We start from the raw sequence: 26563 nt of genomic DNA, 5'->3' as shown, positions 1-26563 counted from the left end.
CAGATTCTCAGCTCAGAGCCCACAGGTTCAGGGAAGCAGGGGAACGCCTGAAATTGTGAGCACTATTGGGGGGAGTAGGGAGAATGGTACGCTTGCCTTATGGGGAGAGGGTTAGTAATGTGTCAGAGGTCTGTGTCCCAGGAATATTAAGGAGCACTGCCCCGAAGCAGAAAATGCTTCTTAAGAACTCTAAGTACCCTACCGTTCATAGTAAAAGTGTGCTACTATTAATCCTGTTAATCCCAAGTCAGAGTCTTCATTTCTCTTAACAGGTGCAAGCTTTATTTTGAGCGAGTGGAGACAGGCAGGGAAACAAGGCAGTCTTCACGAGCAGTGCAACACAGCTGCATTCAGAAACCCTGTCCACATGTCCACCCCGGAAGGGTGAGACAACTGTTTCGGTGGATACCAGCTCTTCACACTCCGAGTCCAAACACAAACCGCTACAGTCCAGCTTGACGCTAGCCTAACTCGGTCCTGCCTTAACTGTCAGAAACCAACACCTCTTGCATGCGAACAAAGCCTTCTGCCATGTTCCACATTGAAGCTCATTCTGAGGATCTTAACAGACGTGGAGGAGATGCTCAGACCTAAGCCAGCTGTTTTCCTTGCTGGCTGCATCCTGTGATCCTTTGTGACTGAAAATTCTACAAAGACGCACAGCTATGCAGCCATTCAAAAGGGTCCCTCAGCGATTCTCAGGGCTCAACGGGGTTGAACAGCCTCGGTCTAGAGCAGAGATCTCCAAGTATTTCTGGAAAGGGCCTGACACACATTTTGTCCTTATGGGCTATCTGGTTTCTCTTGTAACTGCCCAACTCTACTGATAGTCAGATATGTGACTGAGGAAAAGACAATCATAATATAAAAAGGCTCACAAGGTGACAAAAACAAACGCTGCTGTGGCTGCCTAGATATTCCGAATTGATTTAAAATGTTTACCTTAGGTGGTCATTTTGACTTTGGGGAAAAGCCAGAAGTCCCGCTGACTGAGCCAGGCTCAGTTAGTAAGGTGGAAGGGGACATGGAGTCGTGTTCTTATGAGCCTGTTAAGGCTTCTATCTAGACCTCTCCACTAAAGCCCATACAGTCATAGGTGGGCTTTTCCAGAGGTGGCTGGCCTGAAGGTGTGTGATGCTGGGACCGCCAGTGCCCCTCCCTGAGTGTGACTGGCCCCACCCTGGACGGAATATAAAAGCAGGCTTGCCGATATTTCTTCACTGCTTTGCTGCCTTCTGCCTACCATAAACCCCTTCTCCTCTGCGATGCTTGTCTGCCATGCCATGCTGCCTTGGAGCCAGGCGACTATGGACTGAAGTCCCTGTGCTATGTGAGATGAAATAAACCTTTCCTCCTTTAACTTTGGTTGTCCTCGGCACTGAGAAAAGTAATTAAGACACCGTCTTTCTGTTAGATGGCACTTGTCAGTAGCATTCAACCCTGTTTTTCGTACTAGAACTTCTTTGAGGTACACAATGTTCACATTTATCTTGAGCAGGTGTATGTAACATTATCTTCATTCTTTTTATTCTCCTTCACCTCCCCATGTCTCCCCTTCTTTCATCTCTAGAGGCCCTTTGTCAAAGGCCTATCTTCCTTTTTCCTACTATTTTTTTTTAATCACACCTTATAAAGACATTAAAGAAACAGGACTCACACAATGCTTTCGAAAGTGGCAGGAACGATGGCTATGTTTGAAGAGAGGGGCAGTAATTTGAGGGGACTAATGGCAATGTATCTTTTACTGAAATAATTTTTTCAAACTGAAGTATTCATCTTATATTTTGATCAGCCCCCCATAAATGTTGCACTATTCACAAACACTAAAATGTGAATCAATCCCGATGCCCTTCAGTGAGTAAACAGAAAATGAAAATGTGGCATAGATACAGGATGGAATATTCCCCCCCAAAATAATGAAACCCTGCCATCTGCATCAACATGGATGGAACAGGAGGTCCTTACGTGAAGCGAGGTGAATGAGAACAGAAAGACAAACACCACAAGTTCTCACTCATTTGCAGGAACCAGTAAGTCCACCTTGTAGGACAGAATGGGACACTGGTCGCTAGAGATAAAGAAGGGCAGGCACTGTAGATGGAAAAAGTTCAGTAAGGAGCACAGAAACAGCATGGAACGATTATTTCTGTTTCTCCTTCAGCATAGTGGGATAACTATGTTTTCTTAAAAAAGATCTATGTTTTTCAAAATGGCTATAAGAGTACAAAATTCCAACCATACAAAAATGACTGTCTGAAGACAAGAAATGGTAATTATCCTGATTCTATCACTACACATTGTATACGTGTATCGGATTATCATAATGTACTCCAGAAAGATGAACAAACATTATGCCTCAATATAAATAAAACAGAACGGAGTTTTGCATGGATCTGGCGAGAGAGGAGTAAACTGAAGTTGTCTCTGCTCACCCTGACAGAAGGAGTATGTGCCCTCCCCTCCCGCCCACGTGGACATGCTGTTGGAGGCTAGAAAGGGTTTACTCTCCCTCAACTTCCCCTTTACTTGCTACCCACAGCTGTCGATCCATCCAGAAAAGTCCTCTGCCAGGTTGGGCGACCTTTGAAACTACAGGGCAGACAGATGCCAGCCTTCACCAGCAGGTGTCGGGGGAGCCTGGCCTCCATACACACTCAGTGTCGCTCATCACCCTGCGACAGTCTGGATCCTGGCTGTCTCCCAAGGGCTCACGTTATAGAGGCTAGATCCCAGGCTGTGCTCCCAGGAGATGGGGAAAACTGTTAACAGCTGGGGTCTAGGGGAGGGAGGGAGGTCACTGCGGAGTGGCCATGACTGGGATCTCAGGACCCACCCCTCAACCTCTCTGTTGCTTCCCAGCCTCCGGGAAGTGAAGAGCTGCTCTGCTGCGGACTCCTGCCCTGAAGTACTATTACTGCCACAGGCCCCAGGGCAACAGGCTCCAGCAATCAAGGACCCCAAAACCATGAGCCAAAATAAAAACTTTCCTCCCCCGAAGTTAATTATCTGGGTTATTTTGTTGCAGCAAACACAGTTCTCTTCCTCCCTTTCAGCTTTGTTTGTCTTATTTTCTCTTATTTTCTAAGCCACAAAGCTCTAACTTGATGGAGAGTTCACGGGCACCACAACACACAGAAGCCGAGTGAGAAATCCAAGGATAGGACTGAAAACAACAAAAAATATCAAAACAACTCGCTATCACACAGCTAAGATTCATTTGCATCTGCATGAAATGTTTCTTTGTTAAGACCGGGTAAGGTTCAGATGTACAGAACTCCATCAGAGAAGGTGTTAGGAAGAGATTCACCATAGCAATGAGGAAGAGAGGGAGAGGGACATGCAGAGGCAGAGAGAAAAATAAATCTAAGAGGATAACAATACATTACATGGTGACCAGGCATGAAGAGGGAAAAAAAAAAGACCATTTTACCTTTTCGTGGTTTTCAATCAGAATTTCCACAACAATATTCTGAAACTTCAGATCCATGATGGCAGCAACAGTTTCTTCCTGTGGCCTCATCAGGGTTGGTCCAAACACCACTCCCAAATTCGCCACGGTCATGAGATTCTGCTTGGAGTGATTGGAAACGCTAACGTTGTGGAGGGGAAAACAAGATACGTTTAGGGGGGGGCGCACAATCATGGAAGGCACCGCGTCTTACAACTGCTCCCTTCAACACAAGAAGTCACGGAACTCAGCGTGTCTTCGGTGTCAGACCTGACCACGGCCTACACGCTCCGGCCCCAGCTGCTCTGCTTCTGCTCGCTCTCGGATGCTCGAGTCACAGGGGCCCTCGAAATCAACCCATGTGTGCATTCAGCTCCTTTGCACCGAACTTTAGAACGCCCTGTCTTGCCCCAGATCGTCATATTCTCGCTTCCAGGGACGAGTGGACCGCAAGGCACCCGAGTAAGAGGGAGCTTCACGAGCACAAGGATCTGGAGAGCACACGGCTCATTCCCGCAGCCCAGCATTCAGTATGCAACCATCAACAGGGACCCGAGTCTCAACACTAAGACCGCATCCTCAAAAAAGTCTTAGTCTCACATCCAAAACATATTCTTTCCCCTGACTGTACTTCGTGTTTGCTCCACTTATCATCTGAAATTATTTTTTGTATTTTCATTGTTATCTGTTTATCTTTTCCTCCATGGGAAGTAAGAACTTTTATCTAGTTCAACTGTATATCCACTGGTACCTTAAGAAAAGCACTACATAAATATGTCTGATCAAATAAATAAGCGGTTTTATTTCTGGCAAGTCACAATACCCTCAGGCCTTTAGTCTTTTGACGGAGGAGTTCTAAAACCATACTCCTCACCTGCTCACCGCTAAATATTACAGTTGTGAGTGATCTAAGACTCCTCGACATTTGAAAACAGGACTAATTTCTGTGTCGAATTATTAGATTTTGTTTGCTTTTTAAAGATGGAGGGGGAAAAAGAATGGACCCTGTGAAATAAATACCTATTACTGGATTAAATTTAGAAGAACTTGTTCAAACTTAAGAGTCCCGTGGGTGCGACGCCAAGCTCCATCTGCTGACGGACTCGTGATGCCAGTTCCAGACTTGCACATGGGGCAATAAATATATAATACTCTCTTCTCTCACTTCAAGTCTGGCCCTGAGATGCTGGCAGTGATGTTAAGGAAGTAATTTTACAACTTCACAGAAGCATCCTATTTCACCTCTCTTGTCCAAAACACACAAAATGAGTCAAACGTCCAGCCTGCCCCTCCAGGTCCCTGGGCTCTGTTTATATGGATTCGGCTCCAGCATGAGAACACAGCCCAGAACCCTCAGCTGAGTGGACAGGGAGAAAGGGGGAAAAGAGCCTTACTTTGTTAAGTGCTTCACCAAAATATCCAACATTTCTTTATTCTTCTCTGGTAGTCTGTGCACCAAGAAATGGATAGCATTGACACGAGATTCTGGGCTGCCGCTTTCTTTAAAGAGAAAATAAAAACAGTTAATAGAGTCCTCAGAATCAAATATGTTTCCCCCCAAACAACGATTGTAACAGTACATCTGTCCCAGATCTTAAAATAGTGTAACTTTACTTTGCCACCTTTAAAAGATTAAAGCAAGCTTATCTCTCCCACCATCACTGATCTAACGTCCTGCCCTTGGCTATAAGGTAACATTCCTGTCACTGAGAGCAGACAGCCGTGACAGCTTCTCCTGCCTGCATGCACACTTCCAGTCAGCTCATGGCTCGCTTAATGGCGCCCAGTCACAGAAATGCGTCCACAATGGGATGCAAGTCAGGTACCAGTGCAGGGATGATTCCCTATCAAGGTTTGCACTGGATCTCCCAAAGAGACACACTGAAGTCCTGAGGCTTAGGTCCTCACAGTGTGACTTGGGGATTCATCAGCTGTGGTAAGACATGGAAATAAATGTGTATCTAAGAAGGAAAAGAGCACATACTCCTATCGCCCTAAAAATGAAAGGTGTGGCAAGCCTCAGGGGCCACAGAGAGCAGGTCTAAGAGGGCTGGCTACTTGGGAGGATTTCAGTAAGCTCCGGGGCAAAGGAGCTGTCCCGAGTCCTTGGTACCTGACCCTGAGGCAACTAGGAGAAGAGAGCATTGGCCTGGAGCAAGAGAGTCCAGCCTGCAGGAAGGAGGTTTGGGCTTTGGAATGGACGGTTTGCAAATGAAAAGCAACCTGGGGTTTGTATCTCTAGGAACAGAGCAAGTTCAGGAAGAAGCAACATGGCCCCAGATGACAAAGTATCAAAATTCAACACCTCACTTAACATAAGGCCTGAACTGGGAAACAGTCCTTGCAGATGTCATTTACGATGACCTCGTTATGGAAGATGGTGGGGCCCCTTACTCCAGTAAGACTGGTGCCCTTGTAAGAAAACAAAGACACAAGGAAGATGGCCAAGGAAAGGCAGCTCGTGCAACCACGCAGGCAGGGACCAGGGTGAAGACTCTGCAAGCCAAGGAACTTAAGAGTTTCCAGAAACCATTGGAAGGTGGAATTGGCAAGAAAGGATGCTCCCCTACCAGCACAGGGAAACAAAACACACCTTGAGTTCAGACTCCCAGCCACACAACTGTGAGAGGCAAAACTAGCTTGCAGTACTTCTATTTACAGCAGCCTTGGGAAACTAACATATTCCCTACCCCTTAAATTTGGAACTGTTATCCCTGGCTCCTATTAATAATGCAGATCCCTTTACCATGTCCTTGATGGGGAAATTATCAAACAAATCTTTTAAAGTGCTTACTAATGAAGATAAAGTGGAGCACCCAGGGATGTCAAAGTGACTGATGAGAATTAGCTGCTCAGTTTATTGTAACTTTTCTCGAAACCTATTTTTTCTCATGATGAAAATTATTTTAGATAACAGAAAATCAAGTTTAAAAAATCACTAAAAATTTGAAATATGTACGTGTGCATGTGAAACAACAGGCACTCAAACTATAAAGAACTTACACAACAGCGACAAAAGATAACACAACAAGAAAAGAGGCAGAGCCGGGCATGGTGGCACACGCCTATAATCCCAGCTCTTGGGAGGCTGAGGCAGGAGGATCACTGTGAGTTCAGTATCAGCCTGGGCTACATAGTGAATTCCAGGGTAGTCTCAACTACATAGTGAGACCCTGTCTCAAAAAAACCAAAAAAGAAAAGAGACAGAACCAACTTCACAAAAGGAATGTAAACATTAAGTCAGTAGTCTCAAACATAGTGAGACCCTGTCTCAAAAAAACCAAAAAAGAAAAGAGACAGAACCAACTTCACAAAAGGAATGTAAACATTAAGTCCTGCAAACATGTAAGGAATAATGGGGCGGGACCAAGAGATGGAGGGAGGGAAGGAAGGGAAAGGGCATGAAAAAGGAATTAAGATGTGTTATTTACATGCACCAGCTCCCCACAAGGAATATAAATATTATGTAATACATGTACTGATAAACTAAAAACACAAAATGTATTTCTCTGTTAAAAAAACAGGCAGAAGACTAGAGCGGAACACACAAAAGACTTATACATCTGAACAATAAACATCTGAAAATGGACTTAAACCTGTATTAGAAATTTTTATTAAAAAATTGATACAGTACTACTTCATCAGGACAACAGAAGAGCTTCAATGCGTACTAGGTTGTGATAAGAGTCACATGCTAACTAGGTGGGGATTTTTGGAAGGGGTTTGCTGGAGACCGCGCAGAGGTTCTCAGGGTACACGTGTACTGTGCCACTGGGCTGTACCCTCAACCATAAATGGCTGGAAGGCTCTGGAGAAAGTGCTCAGCAGTACTGACTAAAGCTGAACAAACACATGCCCTGTGACCCCAAAGTCCCACTCACTCCCACATAACAAGAAGACACGCACATGAACGTCCATTAGAAGACACAAGCAAGAATGTTCTCAGCAGCCATCTTTGGAATTACCCCCACGTGCAGCAAACCAAATGTCCATTGATCGTAAATCAACGAACCTGTGGTGTTCGATTCATACCACACAATGAAGGTGAAAGGACCAGCGTTTCCTACAGTACACAGCAGCCAGACTACAGTCCTTCTCTCTACCTCACTCCATTCATCTGAAGTGTAACTGCAGCAAGACCAAACCGGCAGGGTCAGAAGTCCGGGGAGCGGCCGCACCCATAAGGGGGCCACTGATCAATCACACTGGCATGACGAAAGACTTCTGAAGGCCTGACGGTGTTCGCTTTCTTCACCTGGGGCTCATTACGTGGGTATTTTCACTTGGAGGATATTCATTTTATTAACTGTGCACGTTGGTGCACATTTATGTTTCACTTGGACAAAATTCACTTAAATTAAAAATCACCCACAATAAAGCTGAAAAAAAAAATCACCCACAAGAGGCCGGGCATGGAGGCACTCGCCTATAATCCCAGCACTCGGGAGGCTGAGGCAGGAGGATCGCTGTGAGTTCAAGACCAGCCTGGGCTGCATAGTGAGTTCCAGGTCAGTCTCAACCACATAGTGAGACTCTGTCACCGTCGACACAAATGAAATATTGTCAAAAAAAAAAAAAAAAAAAAAAACCACCCGTAAGAAATCTCACCACAAAGCCTGCACATCTTAACTTCGATCTTTTCAGAGTTCAAACAGCCCATTTCCCTGGATATATGTCCAGGATGGCTTTCCCTGACATTAAGTTGTTTCCCAATGTTTGTCAAGTTAAATTTGTTCCAGGGCACACTCCCTGTAACAGTGTCTGAGAGTCAGGAACTAGGCTTTACGAGAGCACATTCAGACAGCTGGCTCCAAGAAGAATGGAAGCAAATTCGATCTTTTCAGAGTTCAAACAGCCCATTTCCCTGGATATATGTCCAGGATGGCTTTCCCTGACATTAAGTTGTTTCCCAATGTTTGTCAAGTTAAATTTGTTCCAGGGCACACTCCCTGTAACAGTGTCTGAGAGTCAGGAACTAGGCTTTACGAGAGCACATTCAGACAGCTGGCTCCAAGAAGAATGGAAGCAAAAAGGCCAAGAAGCTAAAAAGCATTTGATGCAGCAGACCACAAACAGTCAGGTCATATCACCAAACAGAAGGACTTTTAGATACAGACTTAAATTTACCACTGAAAATGAAAGTACAACTGCGGAAAGAGTTAGGTGACAAATTACAGCCCATTCAACAGCTAGAGTTATGACCAAGATACTCATCAGGGCGGGAGAAAATGAAAGCAATAAAAACCGAACCTCAATTCATAGCTTTGATTAAAAAAAAAAAAATTAAAGCAGAACTCTGAAACAACAGAAACTTCAAAAGATTTTGGAAGGATAAGAATTGTGTATTTCAAAACTAAAAATTCTTGAAAACTTTGTATTAAAAAGCTACTTTTAACTCGAGTCTATTTTAACATTAATAATTATCTTTCTCCAATAAATGCCTAGTTTAAACTCTTTAGGAGTCATTATTTACTCAGGAACACAAGCTACAGAAATCGTTTCCCATCCTTTAGGAATAGGGTCCTTCATTTCTAAAAATAGTGGACTCAGTTTTGATTTCTTTCTTTAGAGTTCCTGTGCTGATAGCTACAACTCTGAAATTAAACATACATTTTTTTAAACAAGTCTCCCCTCGAAAAAAGTTTTTTTTAACCAGTAGGGCTTGAAATAAAATACTTTTCTCTATCTTTATTTCTGACATTAATCAGAGGTTTCTATTAACAGACATTTACCATACGGCTACAACATAATTTAAATCATTTCTAAGTCTTTCTAAAATAAATTACTCCAGGCATGGTGACAAATGCCTATAATCCCAGTACTCTGGGAGACTGAGGCAGGCAGATCACAAGTTCAAACCAAGAATGGGCAACTCAGTGGGACCCTGACTCAAAGAAAAACAAGGAACAAAAAGAGGCTAGAGACATAGCTTCATACAAAGGCCCTGGGTTCAATCCTCAGAACCACCACAAAGAAAAAAAAAAGTTATCTTCAGTTGCTTATGATGTATGTACTGCTATATTTTAATTGGTACTTTCTGACAAAGAATGAGAGGTCTAACACTTTTTTAATCTATAATAATGAATTCATTATACATCCAATTCGTGAAATTTGCTAGGAAATTATGAGTTTACCATAATTTTTAAAAAGTATTTTACCGGGCCAGGCGTGGTGACGCATGCCTGTAATCCCAGCACTCGGGAGGCTGAGGCAGGATGATCGCTGTGAGTTGGAGACCAGCCTGGGCTACATAGTGAGCTCCAGGTCAGTCTCAACTACATAGTGAGACCCTGTCTCAAACAACCAAAAAAAAAAAAGTATTTTACCTAAAACCATAGATAAGCGTTCAAATTTTAATATCTACTTGCTTATGGTGCTATTACAATGAACAGGCTGAAAGAAGATATGGTCAATCTTATTGGAATTTCTCAAGGAAACACAGGCAGATAAATGTCCCAAGACCTAATGTTTAAATGCTGTCCATTATACTGTAACGTAGGGAAGCACCTCCCAAGTGAAAACAGAGGTTCAGTCACCAGGCGTGAAGTGTTCCACTTCTTCTGTGCTCTGTCTCCTAAGAGATAAATACACCATAAGCGCTAAGGGATGCAGGTACCATTAAACATGCAATTCCTTTAGCTGCTAGTTTCTGGACCCTTCGCCGCCAAGATTTTGCCTTGTTTCCTATGCAGGTTTACCAGCAAAGATACCACACTTTGGATTAGGCAAACAGCAAGACACTGGGTCCTGTTATAATTATGTTTCTCATTAGAAATGACTCTGCAATTTTTCAGTCTCTGATTCTGTTTGCCAGCAAATCTGAGTACAGGAAGACAATACACTCAACGCAGCAACACTACCTTCAGGTGCCACGGTTAAGAGGTTTTTTCATATAATCCAGGAGGCAACCAGGCACTAGTTGTTCTCCTTGTGCTAGGTTTAATGTGAGTCCAATTCAGACACAGAGCTCCACGATCCCCAAAACGACATGTCAAGGACTCTGAGCCCACACATGGGTACGATCCCCTGCCTTCTTATATGAACCAAGTAACTGCATTTTTATCTGAGAAATCTCTATACCAAAACCCAGGACTATATATGATTCTCATAAGGTAGATGGTCTTAGGCTCCTTTCAGTAATTTGAATGCACTAGCTAACAGAGTTTGAACTATTTCAATTTTCTGAGAGAAAAATAATTCTTTTGTTTTTGACCTACTTAACATTCAGTAGTAAGTCAGTAAATTTATTTTTTTTCTTTCTATTTTTTTTTAGAACAAGGAACAAAAAATTTTGCTTTTTGAGGTGACGACGACACAGAAATGAAATTCGAATCTGTAACATGAACTCAAGAAATGAACTTAAGAGTTTCTTGGCAAAAAACTACAGGAAAGAAACTGATGACAGAAAACTAAGGGATCTGGGGGAAACCATCAGGACTCCCAGCAGGAGGAGAGAAGAGACAAGCTCAACACCATGGAGCAGATGGGATCCACACACATGCCAGAGAAGCAGCAGAACTTCGTTCCCATGCTGACAGGAGAGGCGGTAGCAAAGACTGGAGATGCTCCGTCATTTTAGCAATCAGCTTAGCTAACAGAAATTTTAGCAAAACAAGGTAAACTGTGCCATTGTTAATGGAGAGTGATAGCTTAATCACAATCCCAATTTCCCAACAATATGCAGAGCGGGAGACTAATTCAGCCATCTCAGTTCTGTATGTTTTATCCAACATATGCAACATATTCAAGGAATGTTTCCCTCATTCTCCCCTAGGTACAGAGAATGGTCCTTGGAGAAAGGGGAAAAATTAAACTCTACCCTTGAATTTTTGGGCCCTAAAAAGAAACCCATTTAGTACGTGTACTTTTTCTCGTTAAGCAAGGTGACATTCCAACCACAACTGAACTTCAGTGAAGCCGATGCCAATAATTACAACAGCTACAGGATTCCTTCGGAACAATCCTGTTATTTAAAGAATTATGAAGAGTAGTATAGAATCACCACAGTTCGGAAACAAAACACAAAAGTGAGTACTGGTCCAACAAGTGAATCTCTTACAGTTGCTCAACTCTTTGCATGACCTACTTCAAAACTACCTTCAACAAAGTCTACTACCATGGACTTAGTATCTCTTCTTACCTGAAAGGTAAGAACTTCCTCATCTAGTACAATCCATTGATATTAGAATGTTAAACCCACTTTTTTTTCAGTTATAGGTATGGTGATAGAATTTGTGACACTAACTTCTGATAATTTAAAACTTTATTCCATAATTGTTTTATCTTTCTCCAATTCTCAAAGGATTCTAGATTAAAGTTGGCACTCTTCTGCTTTTTCCAGTCTCTAAGGCGAACAACACAAAACAATTGTCCTTCAACTAAGTTTAATTTGCCTTTCCCTAGTTTGCCAAAAATGCCGCGGGGAAGAAATCAAAACAACTAAGCATTTGCTTGAATTTTTGCCAAGAAAACTTTTCCCTACTTCCTTGATCACATAAAATTCTCTTTAAGGAGTGGGGGGGGAAGGCTTCATCCGTGTGGAAACAAAACTGAACAGAACCATATTCTTGCCTTTTCCAAAAGCCTGTTTTATAGGTGCAGGGCAAGGAGCCTACATATGGCTCCTCTCTGCAATGTACCAGTAACTTTAGCCTAGCTGCAGAAAAGACCTCACAAGAAGCCAGCATGCAAAGTCCTGTTCAGGCAGCACTCACACGGGACCCAAAGGGACTGCTCCAAGTTTTTCAACAGATTAAACTCTGAAACACATCCAAGGGGGAAAAAATAAAAGGAAATTAAAACACAATTTCAGCTACTGTCAGCGCACCTGTGCAAACCAATACTGGAAAGTTTAGCCAGCAGGACTGGGGTTTTGAATTTTACATTCAGTTCTCCATAATCTGGTAATTTACTTAACATGTCTCAACCTTCATTTCCTTAAATGTTAAATACCAAACACCAGGACATATCAGAAGACTCAAATGTTTACATGGTACACGTCAATTATAAAAAGTGAGCTGTATGATAACAGAAAATGAAAAATCCTTGAGTAAGACTCACAAAAGCCTAATCACAAATTAAAATTCCACCAACTATGGGCTTTTTCTTTTAACATTTTATCACATATAATTCACTCTATCAAATATTACTTGGACTTCTGCCATTATCTCATAATATTCCTTCCGTCTATAATTTCTATTTAAATGTCTTTGTAAACTATCTCTAACCCACTAATCTCTCCAAATCAGTTACTCTCTCCAGCCCCCTGCAAGTTAAACACTTCTGTGTTCCAGAAGTGTTCTGCTCATGCGATTATATATTTTCTAGTACAACAAGAAGTGCTTATGCCCCAACACTTGCAACAAAATTGGCTCATGGGGTCGGGAATCCTGTCAGGGTTTCACATATCCAGAACACCAGCTACTCACACAATAAGGAATAATTAATATTCATGAGTGAATAAGTACACTGTCTTTTTTTAATTTCTAAAAGGAAGGAACAATCAACCACCTTCTACAGTGATTTCTAGGTTTAATAGAGAACACAGTAACACTAAGATAAACTTTTCACGTGGAAATTTTCAGTTTGTATACACTATAAGGCACAAAGTTGTATGTATAACCTCTACAGAATACTTACTGGCTGGAACAATGAAATCTCCATGTAACTCATACGTCATGAGAGGTTCTGGAAGACTTCTATACAAAAAGAACAGATCAGAATTACCAGACAAATCCAAACAGGTCATCCATGTGTTTAGTTTCTTTATAAAAGGGTGCTAAATTTGTTGTGTATTTCTTAGTTAATGCGGAAAAGTTATCAAAAAGATACACAAATCAAGTGGGTCACTTCATTAACTACTATTTGCACTAGGCACTACTGAAGTTTAAGCAGCCACAAATTCCTTACAGCTATTTCTTATCTAATCTTGGAAAGCACCTTTATGAACATCTGGTTGATATATGTGACTTCCTTCCACACACGTATTTCAAGAAAAACATTCTAACCAAATATAAAGTATATAATTTTGAAAATCATCTTTAAGATGTTAACTAAATGAACCATAAAAAAGTAGATAGGAAAGGGCTAGGAGTGGTTCATTGGTAGTCCCTGGGTTTGATTCCCCAGCACCATGAGAGAGACAGACAGACAGACAGACAGACAGACAAAAACAGAGACTGAGTAAGCAAACCAAATTCTCTTAAGTATCTCCAGTATGAAACTTTTATTCCTGTGCCTATGTGATAAAGAAACATGAAAAAAATTGATGACTTTTTAACTTATGCCTAGAAAGTAAAATATATAAAATTAAACTAGTAACTTAAAAATACACATGGCATTTTAATTTTCTAGAAAATAAATTATATAAATGGTAGTATATCCTATCCTGTGATCAACATTACAGTTTAGTAAGCCCTGTTAATATCTTAAATTTCACAAAACCAGATATCCTAATTTTATTAAAACATAGACAATGGACAAGTATCAATCTGCACAGCTCTTCTGGAGGTTAATCTGGGAAAATTTTTTGAAAGTCTAAGAATTTTTGAAAGTCCGAAACCCCGTAATACAGAAATTCTTCTTCAAATATTAGAAACAAACATCAAAGATGCACACATACAAAAATATCAAACCTATGCAAAAGCCAAGAATACTACCAGGGGTACAATTCATTTAACACTGATAAGAAGTTCAATTCTTCAAGAAGCTACAACAAAATTAAATGTTCATGGATTTGATAAGAAAGCTCCAAAAATAAATGACCCAAAAGCTAATAAACTGCAAGGGAGAAACAGATCAATCCACAACTGCAATCAGATTTAAATACCCCAACAAAGAATAGAACAAGTGGGCAAAATATGTGTCAGCATACAGAAGATTTGAAAAAAACTACCAACCAATTTCATCCCATTGACACGTCCTTCACCTACAGCACAATCAACTCCAGAGCAGCACAACACACATTCCCAGGGCTCAGAGACCATTTGCTTTCCAAGCGAAGCCATATTCTGGCTCATAGAAAAAAAAATCTGAGTTTAAAAAGGTCCAAGTCATGCAGAATATGTTTCTTGATAGAAATTAAAAATCACTAACGGGGGCCAGGGATTTAGCTCAGCGGTTCGGTGTCCTGCCTTGCAAACGCAAGGACCCAAGTTCAATCCCCGGTACCCGCACAAAAAAAAATCAGTAACGGAAAGACAGCTGGAATACCCACAAATAAAGGGAAGTTAGAAAGCACCTGGAACTACAGAAAATGAAAATACAACATATTAGAGTCTGAGAATGCTGATAAAGCAGCAGTTAGGGGAAATTGTATAATGCTTGACACCTGTATTAGAAAAGAATAAAAATCTTAAAACAGTAACTTTGAAGGTAGATATGGGGGAAAAGAAAATGAAACTCAAAGAAAAACAAAGATCAGAACACAAATCAATAAATAAACCAAACAATAGAGGAAGCAATTAAAAAAGTTCTTTGAGATGACTGATACAATTAGTACATCTAGCTAGAGTGATTAGTAAATAAAAAAGCTAACAAATACCGACAATGAAATAACTCCAAATTTAAAACATATTAAAGATTAAAAACCAGGCTGGGGATTTAGCTCAGTGGGTCCATCTTCCTGCCTCACAAGTACATGGTCCTGAGTTTGATCCCTGGTACCAAAAAAAAAAAAAAGATTAAAAACCCTCCTATGCCTATAAATTCAACAACTGATACGAACTAATGTCCCAAAGCAGCAAAAGTTCACTCACTGAGAAATAGGCAACATATGTAGTCCCATGTCTGTTAAAGAAACTGAGTTTGGAGTTAAAAATCCAGCCTATAAGAAAAGCTCTGAGTCCAGATGACACTGCTGGTAAATTCTATCAAACAAGGAAGAAAGGACAACAGTTCTGTACGTATTTTTCCATGAAGCAGAATATAAGCTACTTTCCAACTCATACTGTGGGATAATTACTACATTAATACCAAAATTAAATGACATTATAAGAAAATGACAAGCACTATCACAAATAACACAGATGCAACTACTCTAAATAAAATCTTAGTAAATCTAATTCAACAAAATGCATAAAATAAATCATGACTAAGTTGGCTTTATCAAAAGAAGTGCAACACTAGGACAGTATTTTTTTAAATGCAGTTTAATCGCAAACTGCAACAACAAAAAAATGTCATCACCAAAACATGTAATGTGGAAAATAGACCATCCTCCCCCCAAATGAAGCTAGAACTGGACATTCATACGCAAAAAAGAACCATAATCTATACCTCACATCTCATTCAAAATAAACTCAAAATATATCACAAATCCAAAAGTATAAAACCTAAAGCTATAAAATGTCTGGAAGAAATTTAAAAGAAAATTTTTGGGACCTTATGTTAAGGAAAGATTCCTTGCTATATAACCAAGAGTACAGTAAATAAAATGTGATAAATTAGTCTTCACCAAAATTAAAAACTTCTTTGAAAGACACTACTAAGAGAATGAAGAAAAAAGAGAATGAAGAGATAATCTACACACTGAAATAAACATATTTATTTGGATATGAAAATACATATCCAAAAATGGACCTGCATCTAAAATATTTAAGTATAGTATCTTGCAAAATGCAGTAAGTTAGCCAAATTTTTTTAATTGGACATAAAATAGGGATGAGAATGCAGCTCATGATAGAGTATTTCCCTACTGTGCTTCAGGCCCTAAATTCAGTTCCCAGCACCACCAATAGTAATAATAATAATAATAATAATAATAATAATAATTAAAACCTGGGCAAAATTCACGAACAGGTATTTCACCCAAAAGCATGAATAGGCGCAAAATGAACACATGTGAAAATATTCAGCATTACTAATGACTAGCGAAGTTTCTATCAAAAGCATAATCAGGTACCAATATATACCTACTGGAATGGCTAAAGTAAAATGACTGACTATATCAAGAGCTGACAAGGCTACAAAGAAAGGGGTGGGCTCTCACGCACCTTTGGTGGGAATGTAAGGAATACAGCAAAATTTGAAAAACTAACTTTGTCAGTGTTCCAAAAGTGAAGTATACATGTACCAGATGATCCAGACACTCCAATCCTAAGACTTATCCAAAATAAATAAAAGCCAATGTCCGTTTAAAAATTCAACCACGAATGTTTATAGCAGTTTTATGTGCAATAACCACAAAGCCATTAACAACCCAAGTAGCTACCAACAGACTAACATGATTTAAAAAGTACTGGTGTATCTAACAATGGACCATTAGCTCTGTAGTCTGAATGAACAACTAGAACATGCTATGAGCTAGGTGAAATGTCCGATTAATTAGCAATTAAGTGAAAGAATCTCGAGTGTCTTAATACATACTATATCTGCACGCGTATAACATTATAAAGAATGCAAATTAATATATAAGGACAGAAAGCAAGTTAGCAGTTACATACAGAAGAGGCTACGAGAAGGGAGGGGTACAACGCAGGCATTTGTAAGCACAAGAGGAAACCAGAGGAGGGATGCATATTTTCCTGTCTTAATTATGGCGGTAGTTTCCCAGATGTATAAATACAACAAGCTTATCAAAATGTAATATATAGGCAGCTGATTATACTCCCATTACACTTCAATACAGCTGTTTTTAAAAAAACAAAAATAAATGCAAAAATGCACTTACAGTACTTTACATACAGTCTAGGGTACTTCAGTGTAACAAACACACACACACACACACACACACACACACAACTATATACAAACTGAAAGCATGAGTGAAAAATCAGCTGTTCTCTTTTCTTTCCCTCCTCCTGCACATTTAAAGAAGCCTATCAATTACATCACAGACTAAAATCCGGATAAAGAAAGGCAAAAAAAGAAGTCAAGGGTTTTATTGTCAAGTATGGACAAAGAGAAAGTAGAAGAGAGGGAAAACAGCTACCGGCAAGGAAGGAGACTTACAGAGAGCTGACTCGCAAAGAGCGAAAACTGAGAATGCTTAGAAAAGCCATCCAGAGCATTTCTTCTCCAATAAAAATGAATGCCTGTCTAAATATCTTCCACAAGCTACTTATATCATTGCCATATGTCTAGCGAGGCGATGCAGCATAAGAAATAAATAGTGCTAACGTTAGGGAAGCGGTAATAAAAATGACACGTTTTTCCATACAAAATTTATTACACCGAGTCACCACATCGCTCAGCCTCCCACCCGACGTTTTGAAGTCACCTCTCTCTGCCACGGTTGGGAACTGTTGGGGGATATAAATCATAGTGCTTGCCTAAACTGGCATTTCCTTCCCCGCAAAAACACCCGTTCCAATTTCCGGGCTTTGAAGAAGTTTCCTCCGGGTAAAATCATTCTGCCAGAGGCACCCCAGAAGAGCCCGTTGGCTGCCTCACCGTGGGAAACTTGTGATAAACACATTGCGGGAGAGCGAAAGCACGGTCTGCAGAGATAAAAATCATTCAGGGGCCCGGAACTCAGGGCTCCAAAACGCAAGAAATAAAGCCTCGAACGGTCAGAAGAAACAGGAAGATGCCTGCAGAGGTGCGCTGCACGCCTTTCTCCTTTCCCCAAGCCTTGAAGCTTTGCTTCCTGTTTTACTTCGGTGTTTTGAGGGTGCGTCTGTTTCCATCCTCCCCCTCCAGTTCCCCTTCCCCTACAAAGTGGCGGGATTGTTTGCAATGAGATGAGTGCGAGTGTTTTGGTGAGAAACGCTGCACTTCAGCCCTGTGCCCCGGCGCCGCGGGTGATGATGGAGTGGGGCTCCCTCCCCGGCAGGCTGGGGACCTCCAGCTTCACCGCCTGGCCTGTCCCACCGCCACTGCCTCTCCTGCTGAACCACCTACGTTCACTTTGGCCCTAACGGTGCAGCCAACATGGAGGTAGATTAAAAACTCAGTTTTCCCCCATTTGGTCCATCAAGAGAAACAGTGTCGATTAAATTCTAATTACTGCATCTTCAGCTGCTAAAAAGAGCACAGGGGAGAACAGCAACCTAACGTTCAAACCTCCCGAGGCATCTGCCATCTTATGATAATCACTTCGTCACTCCGGCAGCGTGTGTGTCGCTAGGCGTGGAGTTATATAATAATAGCATCTTGTACTGTCGTTCTGTAGGCGATGTTTGCTTCGGCGGAATTCAACAGGGTGAAGCAATGCAAAGAGAGAGAAGGGCAGAAAACGCAACACAAAATCAGGGGCGATGAGAGACTAGCTTCAGAGGATATCGAGATCCAAAAGGAAATTGCATGTACTCAGTTAAGACGATCCTCCAGCTTATTAAAGGAATTCCTCCCACAAGGGAAAAGAAATGAAGTCACATGAAGAAGGTGAGAAAAAAAATACCTATTTACTACAGAAGCCGTGGATGGTTAGCCTTCGTTTTCTAACAGTAACTGAAAAAATCTTGGTCAGTTCCCTTACTCACACAAGCTGTGCATCTACTCAATAGTACGATGGCTGCAAAGACAACTGGCTAGGAAAGTAGAATCGCTCCTAGCCAAGTTAACAAAGGCAACTCACTATCTTCTGTATTCTCCTTTACTCTTTCCTTCATCCATCAAACACAGCCATTCTCAACCTCAACACGGCTGACATTTTGGAATAAGTCATTCTTCAGGGGGAAGAGCAAGCTATCTTATTTGTTGTTGTAGGTCTAGTAGCTCTCCAACAAGTGTCATAACCAAAAACATCTGCAGACACTGTCAAATGTCCCCTCGGTGGTAAAATCATCCTTACACGGGAAAGTGTTCTGATATCTCAACAGCAGGTAGCGCCCCGGTGCTGGGAATTACCGCAGGGAATGGAACAGGTAGGGAGGGTACCGATCTTCAGAAAGCTTGCATTCAGTCCCAGGTCAGGACTGATGAGAGCCATCTTAATTCTCCTCTAAACTAGTCACTCTCGGTGGCATTCTCATTTGTACTAAGGGCACACAGTTAGCCACAATTTTATCCCTATACCAACTAAAGGTGACAATAATTCAAATAATGATTTAAGGGGGGAAAAAATGAACCATAGCTAAAAGCATCTTTGAATAAAGTATCCAAAAACAGGTGCTACATGAAACCACTGACAAATGTTAAGATAATCACAAAGAGAGAGAATCAGACAACACAGATTACCTGACAGCATACAAAAGCAAGAAAACATAGCTCTACTGTAAAATACCATTGAAGTAAATAAATCATAATCTAAATCTAGCAGAATACAGATTTAAGTATATGCAAGAGTTATGATGGCCAGAGACACAAGTTAAATGACACCATGAGGGTATCATCAGCCATATCGAAGATGCAGAAAATTCTATTTTTAAAAATGACCTCAGAACTGACTCAGTAGCTCAGGGTAGAGAATATGCCCAGCATGTGGCCCTGGGTTCAATAAGCAGCAGCATTAAAAAATCCAGGCTCATCAACAAATAAATGCCAGGGGCGAGGAAGGGAAGAGCTGCGCAGATGAAAAGAAACTCAAGACACACAATGTGAAAGGTCAACACTGTTTAAATCCTCTCATATTTGAGCACAAAAACACTTTGTAAAAAATCAGTAAAAGCTGAACAAAAACTGAGTACTGGAAAATATTAATTTTCTTGAGTAGAAGAATTATATCAATTGCATTTTTGAAGTCTTTATCTTTGTTGAGATATATACTCAAGGATGAATGGGTACAGAGATACTATGTTTTAGAAAATCTTTGAAGCATTATCCCAAAATTGAGGCAGGACGTTGATCACTCAAAGAGGATCATGGAATCACGAGGATTGTTTACATCACTCCTTTGGTCTTATATATTTAATAATTTTTTGCTTATTTTTTTAAAGCAATAAATAAGTAGATTTTAATGCACTCACTGGAACCCAAGGAACTTTTACACACAAAAAAAAAAAATCACTGTAGGTATAACTACAGTAACTGATCTTCAGGGAGCCCAACCATTTTTTGCCATATAAAAATCCAAGTCCCCAGCGGGTGTGGTGGCACACACCTGTTATCCCAGCCTCCAGAAGCTGAGGCAGGAGGATCGCTGTGAGTTTGAGACCAGCCTGGGCTACACAGTGAGTTCCAGGTCAGTCTCAACTACACAGTGAGACCCTGTCTCAAAAACCCAAACAAACAATCCAAGTTCCCAAGAGAACCACAGCATGGACGTTATAGTGCAACTTTATTGTACTTTATTCACTTCTCTTTTTTATTCTTTTTGCACTCTATATACTTACTCTTCACTAAATTCCAAGCTATGTGTCATTAACCTTTCTGTTTTAAAGAAAGGGTAATAGCTCATTAAAATGATTGACCCCTATTCTAACTCTAGTTCTATGTATTTGCACATAATAAATGGACAATTTAAATGTGCCTTAAACGTAATAACATAAACCTCTTCTTACATAGCTTTGTATTTAAGTGTTGTGAACCATTTTGTTCAAATCAATTAAATTTAAACTGGAAAAATCTTCATCTTAACATACAAATAAAAGGGTTCAGGGAATGCAGCAAATAGCCTCTGTCATTGTTTCACTGTGTTTAATTCGTACAGTGTTTAATCTGCAACAGGTACCTATTTTAAGGTCCAAATCTATTCCAACTCTTGTGATGTCACTGACAACTGAGGTTCATCGACTACTTAGCTCCGCTTCTGGAACACTGTTAAACACCTCATACATCTTTCCTTTTTATTACAATTTAACTTAACAGTCAGTATTCATGTGCAGCGTGTGTCAGGTCCCACATCCAAAGAGAGAGGACCTTACCTTAAATACTGTTTCAGAGCACTCGTGATGGTCTTCACTTCCCATTCTATGGAATTCTCCAGGTCCAGCTCACTGCAAGTTTTTACATCTAGTGCACAAGCAAGACAGGAAAATTCATTAAAACCTGGAGCATTCACTGGCCCTGTTGCCAAGCTCACAGAGCTTCCATTTTTACATAACCAAACTACAAATAATTAGTCCTGTGGTTTCCCTTACACACACACACACACACACACACACACACACAAAATATATATATATATATATACACATATATAACTTACAATACTACAAGCCATTATAGACATTTCTAGCATTTCAGAAAACCCAAAGGAGGGATCAAAACAAAAGGATAAAGTTTGGCTGAAGTCTGTAAAGAAGAATTAAGAGAACAGCATTTCAACGTCCCCAGTGCACTTATTCATGAACAGCTAATGTTATCAAGTGCACCATGGAACGGGTACAACTCAGCAGCCATGGCTTCGGCACGGGCATTTCGGCTGGATTAGTTTAACCTGCTTCGGAGGCACTACTCTACTGCTGTCGTGTGGCATTATTTATCACAAGGCAAGCAGAGGATGGACCTATTCATATCAAAACCACCACCAGAATGGCAACAAGCCAGTGGGGGAAAGGGTAATAAGCTTGGTCCCGCATTTCAAGATTCATATCCATTATACTGTTTTGCTGCACAATAACACACAATCAACCCAAACAGCGAACTACGATGACACACACTTAAAAAGTCACGTATGGTTTAACCTGATTGAAACATTGCACAATGTAGTCATGCATCAGAACATCACAGTACCCCATCAATATGTCTAATTTTTATATATCAGTTAAAAATGAATTTAAAAGAAAGGCCACCTATATGGACAGGGTCATTTATGAGCAATTTTTCACACCGATAATACACTGTGTATTCATCCAGGAAAGAGTTATTGGACACATCTGTGGAACACCACTGACAGTCACTCTAAACTGAGCTGGTTTTCTTGTTCTGAGTGTGTTAAAGATGTCTTACTTTCAAATGCCATTTAAAATAGGTTCCAAAGAAAAGATGTGAGGTACAGAAGAAATGAGAGAGGAGAAACAAAAACAGTGAGAGCTGAAATGAAAAGAAAGCATGGTGACAGAAGCAACCTCCCTGAGTGTGGTGGCATCTTTGATCCTGTACCTCTCTGGCCAGAACACTAAGCAGGGCTGGCAGCAGGGAGGAGCACGGCGTGGGCATCCCACACGGTCCTCAATGCCTGTGCCAACCCGGGCCAGCAGGCTGCCCCAAAGGGGTCGTAACCCCATCCCAACTTCAGATCCTCATCTGCATGACTGAGATTATGTTAATGCTTTCAGAAAACTGAGAATCAAAGCAAGTCAAGAATATGGACATATTTCCATGAATTATTAAACGTAGCGGGTTCCTGACCCAGCTAAATCCCCACTACAAAGCATGATAAGCCTTCAGGGGTGGACTCTGCTCTAAGCAAGCAGGTGGTACGTGGGTTACGATGAATGGTATCAACCATATACACTATCCTTCCTAGTTTTCTACATTCCTGTCATGCAAAGGAGAGAAGGTGAGATTCGTGGAAGAAACCCTGTCCCTCACTCTTGAACAATGGCTCAACCGTGACTCCAAAAACCTAGTTATTGTAGTTTTAGTTTTTGTCCCCGCTCTCCCTTACACTGTACCTGTCTCTATATAGAAGAAAATGTCTTTTTAGCCCTTCCTCTCTAAAAGCCCTAAAAAGTCAAGACGGTCAAAGCAGGACCACCACATGAAGATGCTTGTGCTGTCTGAAAAGTTTTAGGCATGATGAAGAATGATGACAACTTAATGTCAGACTCAAACTTTTCAAAAATAAAACAGGAAGTGATGGTGACTTCACAGCCTAATATCATACAGATGAAGTCAATTACTCAAAGGTCTGGAGTCTTTTTAAAGCACTTCAACATTTCTTGATTACAGCAACTGACAGCAATATGCAATAAACTACAACAATGGCAACTGACACTGATTACATTTTGATCAGTTCCTACAATTCAGAATTCATTTGTTACTGAGCTTGTCAGACAAGCCTCAGATACATTCAAGAAATCAAATTAAGCACCCTGATTAAAGATGCAATCCTTTATAACTAGGACTAAATAATTCTGTTCTAAAGGCTTTGCCAACCAATTACTTCTGTAACTGAATATTCCGTCTCTCATTAAATCAATTATTTAAATCTCATTTTAACATACAAGTCAGATAACATTTTCAATCCACTTGCAACCAGCAAATCACCATTTTAAAAGCCAAGAGGCTTCTAAAGGAAATCTTTTATTTCCAACTTTCTACCAAATTATCATTCTGTATTTTGAGAATAGTATTCTTTCCATGGAAAAATAAGCCATCCTTGGAGAGTCATGGAATAAAAACAGCTGTCACATCAGAAGCTAATGACTACACAGTGTCTGTGTTATTAATCCTCTATTAGATTTTCACTGTTTTCAAATAACTCAATCATCCCCAGCAGTCCCTAACACAATTGGTGGATTCACTGAGACTACGTAAAAAGTTTTTTGTTTTTGTTTTTGTTTTTTTGGTACTGGGGATCGAACTCAGGACCTTGCACATGCAAGGCAGGCAGCAGAACCACTGAGCTAAATCCCTCGCCCTTAAAATTTGGTAATAACTTATTTAGGCTTCCAAGGTAAAAACATGTTGAAAGTGTTCATTCAGATCCTATGTTCTACCATAAATGAGGGAAATTTTGTGCTTTCTGACAAGAAAAAAAAAAAAAACATCCTGTGGCTAGTTAAAAATCTAAACTGAAAGGAACAAAGAACTGACTTTTTATTAGGGTGAATGTTTTGCACTTGTAAAAACACTGGTCACCTCTTCCAAGCTAGACTAGACAGCCACAACCTAAATGCAAAGTGTGGTTTTATGCAGCAGCTAATGTTCTATTCAGCATGGACTTGAAGAAGCGCAATGATCGGGTGAATTTTGAAAATATGCTTTATAAACAAAATTCTGAATTTTTTTTCAGGTATCCTAATTCACTTCCCCCCATTCAAAGAACTAGCCATCCTACACGCAAAGTAAACATGGTAGTATTTGTAAAGCAAAATTCTAAATTATTTTTATTTTCTATGGGTTTCTAAACATAAGTAAAACCACACAGCTGTCTTTGCAAGTAAGATTTAAGAAATAATCACCAAGTGCACCTGACCAAATACATTACTACCTCATCGTCTCACCTGGCCTGGCTTTGTTCCAGAGTGGGAAAGAGAGAACATACTCATAAGCAATTCATTCTAATTCCTATCAGTTCTATCTGTTGTATCAGCTCACTGTTGTAGCTGTGTTACATTCTCACCTCATTTACAAAGAAACATGACTGCCTCACGGACATTTTACCTCTTCTTTCTCCCTGCATTCTTCAACCATTCCATATTTCAACCCACTCAATGGGGCTTTTTTGTTGTTTTTCAGAAGCTGAAGCTTCAGAAATTTAAGCGTGGCTCAGGGGAAATCTCAGAGGGTGGTGGAAACTCAGAATGTTGTCTTCAGCTCCCACAATGAAGAAAATGCACAAGGCCAACACTGCCGGGGGAGGAAAAGAGTGGCCTTCTTCAACTGGCCTGAAGGGGCATCCATGAGCTCTCTACCAAAGACGCATTTCTCTGGGCAACAGCTATCACTATTCCATGTTGGTGTGAGGCAGAAGATGGGGAAAAGGAGAAGAGCAGGAGGAAGGAGAACGTGAGAGGAAGAAGAGGGACTGGAGGGGCAGAAGGAGAAAAGGGAAAAGAGGAGCTGGAGGCAAGAGTGTCTAAAGGGAAGAGGAGTTGGGAGAAAGAGGAGCACAATGGAGAGAGTCATTTTTCTCCACTTTCATCCTATATGTGAAGCGGAAAATGAACCACAAAAAGAAGACAAACAGAATATGCAAAAGACTCGAGCATATATTCTTTCTTTAGAGAACTCCAAAGCTACATGTGACCATTTAAAGAACACTTAAAACATTTTACAGAGAAAATGCAAAACATTTTATGTAAAAATAGTAGTAATTTTTTAAAATGAAAGTAAACAGCGCTCAAGAGTTTAAAATCAAGGAAGATCTCCTCTAAAAATCCAATGGCTTCGAACTTTTCTCAGACACTTAAAAATTAGATTAGTTTTCATTTTTATAAAGAAAAACAGTACAAACAAAAATGGGCTTTGAAATACATTCAAACTTGAATTAAACATGTTACTTTCAGGAATAATAATAGAAGGCACTCACTGGTATAAAAAAACAAAATTAAAAATTTGGCAGGTCCACCCATGTTGTTTTGGTTATTTTTCCTCTTTAGAGAAAAAACACAGAGAGGTGAGAAAAGTTGGAGCTGTCTATGGGATTCTGTGTACATGAATTTTCAAAGCCCTAAAACACTTTTTTGGAAGAGGTATCAAATTATTTCCATGTGAAAATTTAATCAGGATAAAAAGTAAGGTTAAGGAAATCTTAAATTGATTAGGAAACCGTGACTACATCTATTTTGTCAAGAGTAAGGTTTGTGTTGGTAACAAAGAAACAAGAAAACAGCATTAATGTGAGTCCAAAGTTCTTCTTTGACAATGTAGAATTCATACTAGGGGCTATTTATAGATTAATAAAAACAAGTTTATACTATACAGACCTCTTAAATGAATTATTTCGTCAGGAAATAACAAGTCAGGGTCTTTCTCTCATGCGAATTCTCTAACTTCCTCTGCAGAATATTACTGAAAACACAGCATTTCCCTTGCCAGCAACTTGAATGAGGTTGTGACACACTTGTGTCCTGGACTTCTCTACTCTGCCGCTTAGGGAAAGGAAAGACAGATTTCCAGGTCCTGAATTTGTGGGAGGTTCTTCAAACACATCTTGTAAGGTAAGAACTGTCTTGGGACAGGTCTCATGAGCAGGGGAAACTATCACCTACATTCAGTAATGTCCTGCATGAAGGACTTCACACAGATGAAGGACAAATTTTTGGGACAGCTAAACACTTTGGGGAGACCACAGAAACACCCTTGTTCAAACTTTCCTTGAACAGGAATAAGAAGATGACAGAAAATAATGCCAGGATCCCTATGGCCAATTTACAGCCAGAATGTACCTCTTATCCCGAATCTCCCATTCTGATACCAAAAGGGTTTTCCAATTCTAATCACTGTAACACTGTATTGGAATGAGAGAAGTGTTTCTAATTTTAAAATTCAGTAAAAGCAGATATTGTAGTCCCATTAAACTCTTCCAGGGCTGGGGATTTAGCTCAGTGGTTTGGTTGCCTGCCTTGCAAGCTCAAAAACCCAAGTTCAACCCCTGGTACCAAAAAAAAAAAAAAAAAAAAC

General features: G+C 40.3%; 1 protein-coding gene across 1 annotated transcript in view; it reads right to left on the bottom strand.

Moving 5' to 3' along the window:
- Positions 1 to 26563, bottom strand: part of Arhgap10 (Rho GTPase activating protein 10) — a 300009-nt gene that overhangs the window by 89485 nt on the left and 183961 nt on the right. The window contains exons 16-19 of the mRNA XM_019208745.2: positions 21193 to 21280; positions 13088 to 13146; positions 4843 to 4948; positions 3431 to 3590 (exon numbers count right to left, since the gene is read on the bottom strand). Of these exons, the coding sequence (XP_019064290.2) occupies positions 3431 to 3590; positions 4843 to 4948; positions 13088 to 13146; positions 21193 to 21280 (413 nt within the window). The remainder of the gene's footprint in view (positions 1 to 3430; positions 3591 to 4842; positions 4949 to 13087; positions 13147 to 21192; positions 21281 to 26563) is intronic.

The sequence above is a fragment of the Fukomys damarensis genome, unplaced genomic scaffold (genome assembly GCF_012274545.1).
Source record: "Fukomys damarensis isolate Sample0158 unplaced genomic scaffold, DMR_v1.0_HiC HiC_scaffold_38, whole genome shotgun sequence".
Lineage (NCBI taxonomy): Eukaryota > Metazoa > Chordata > Mammalia > Rodentia > Bathyergidae > Fukomys > Fukomys damarensis.
The sequence above is the reverse complement of the archived record's forward strand: the minus strand, read 5'-3'. Positions and strand labels throughout refer to the sequence as shown.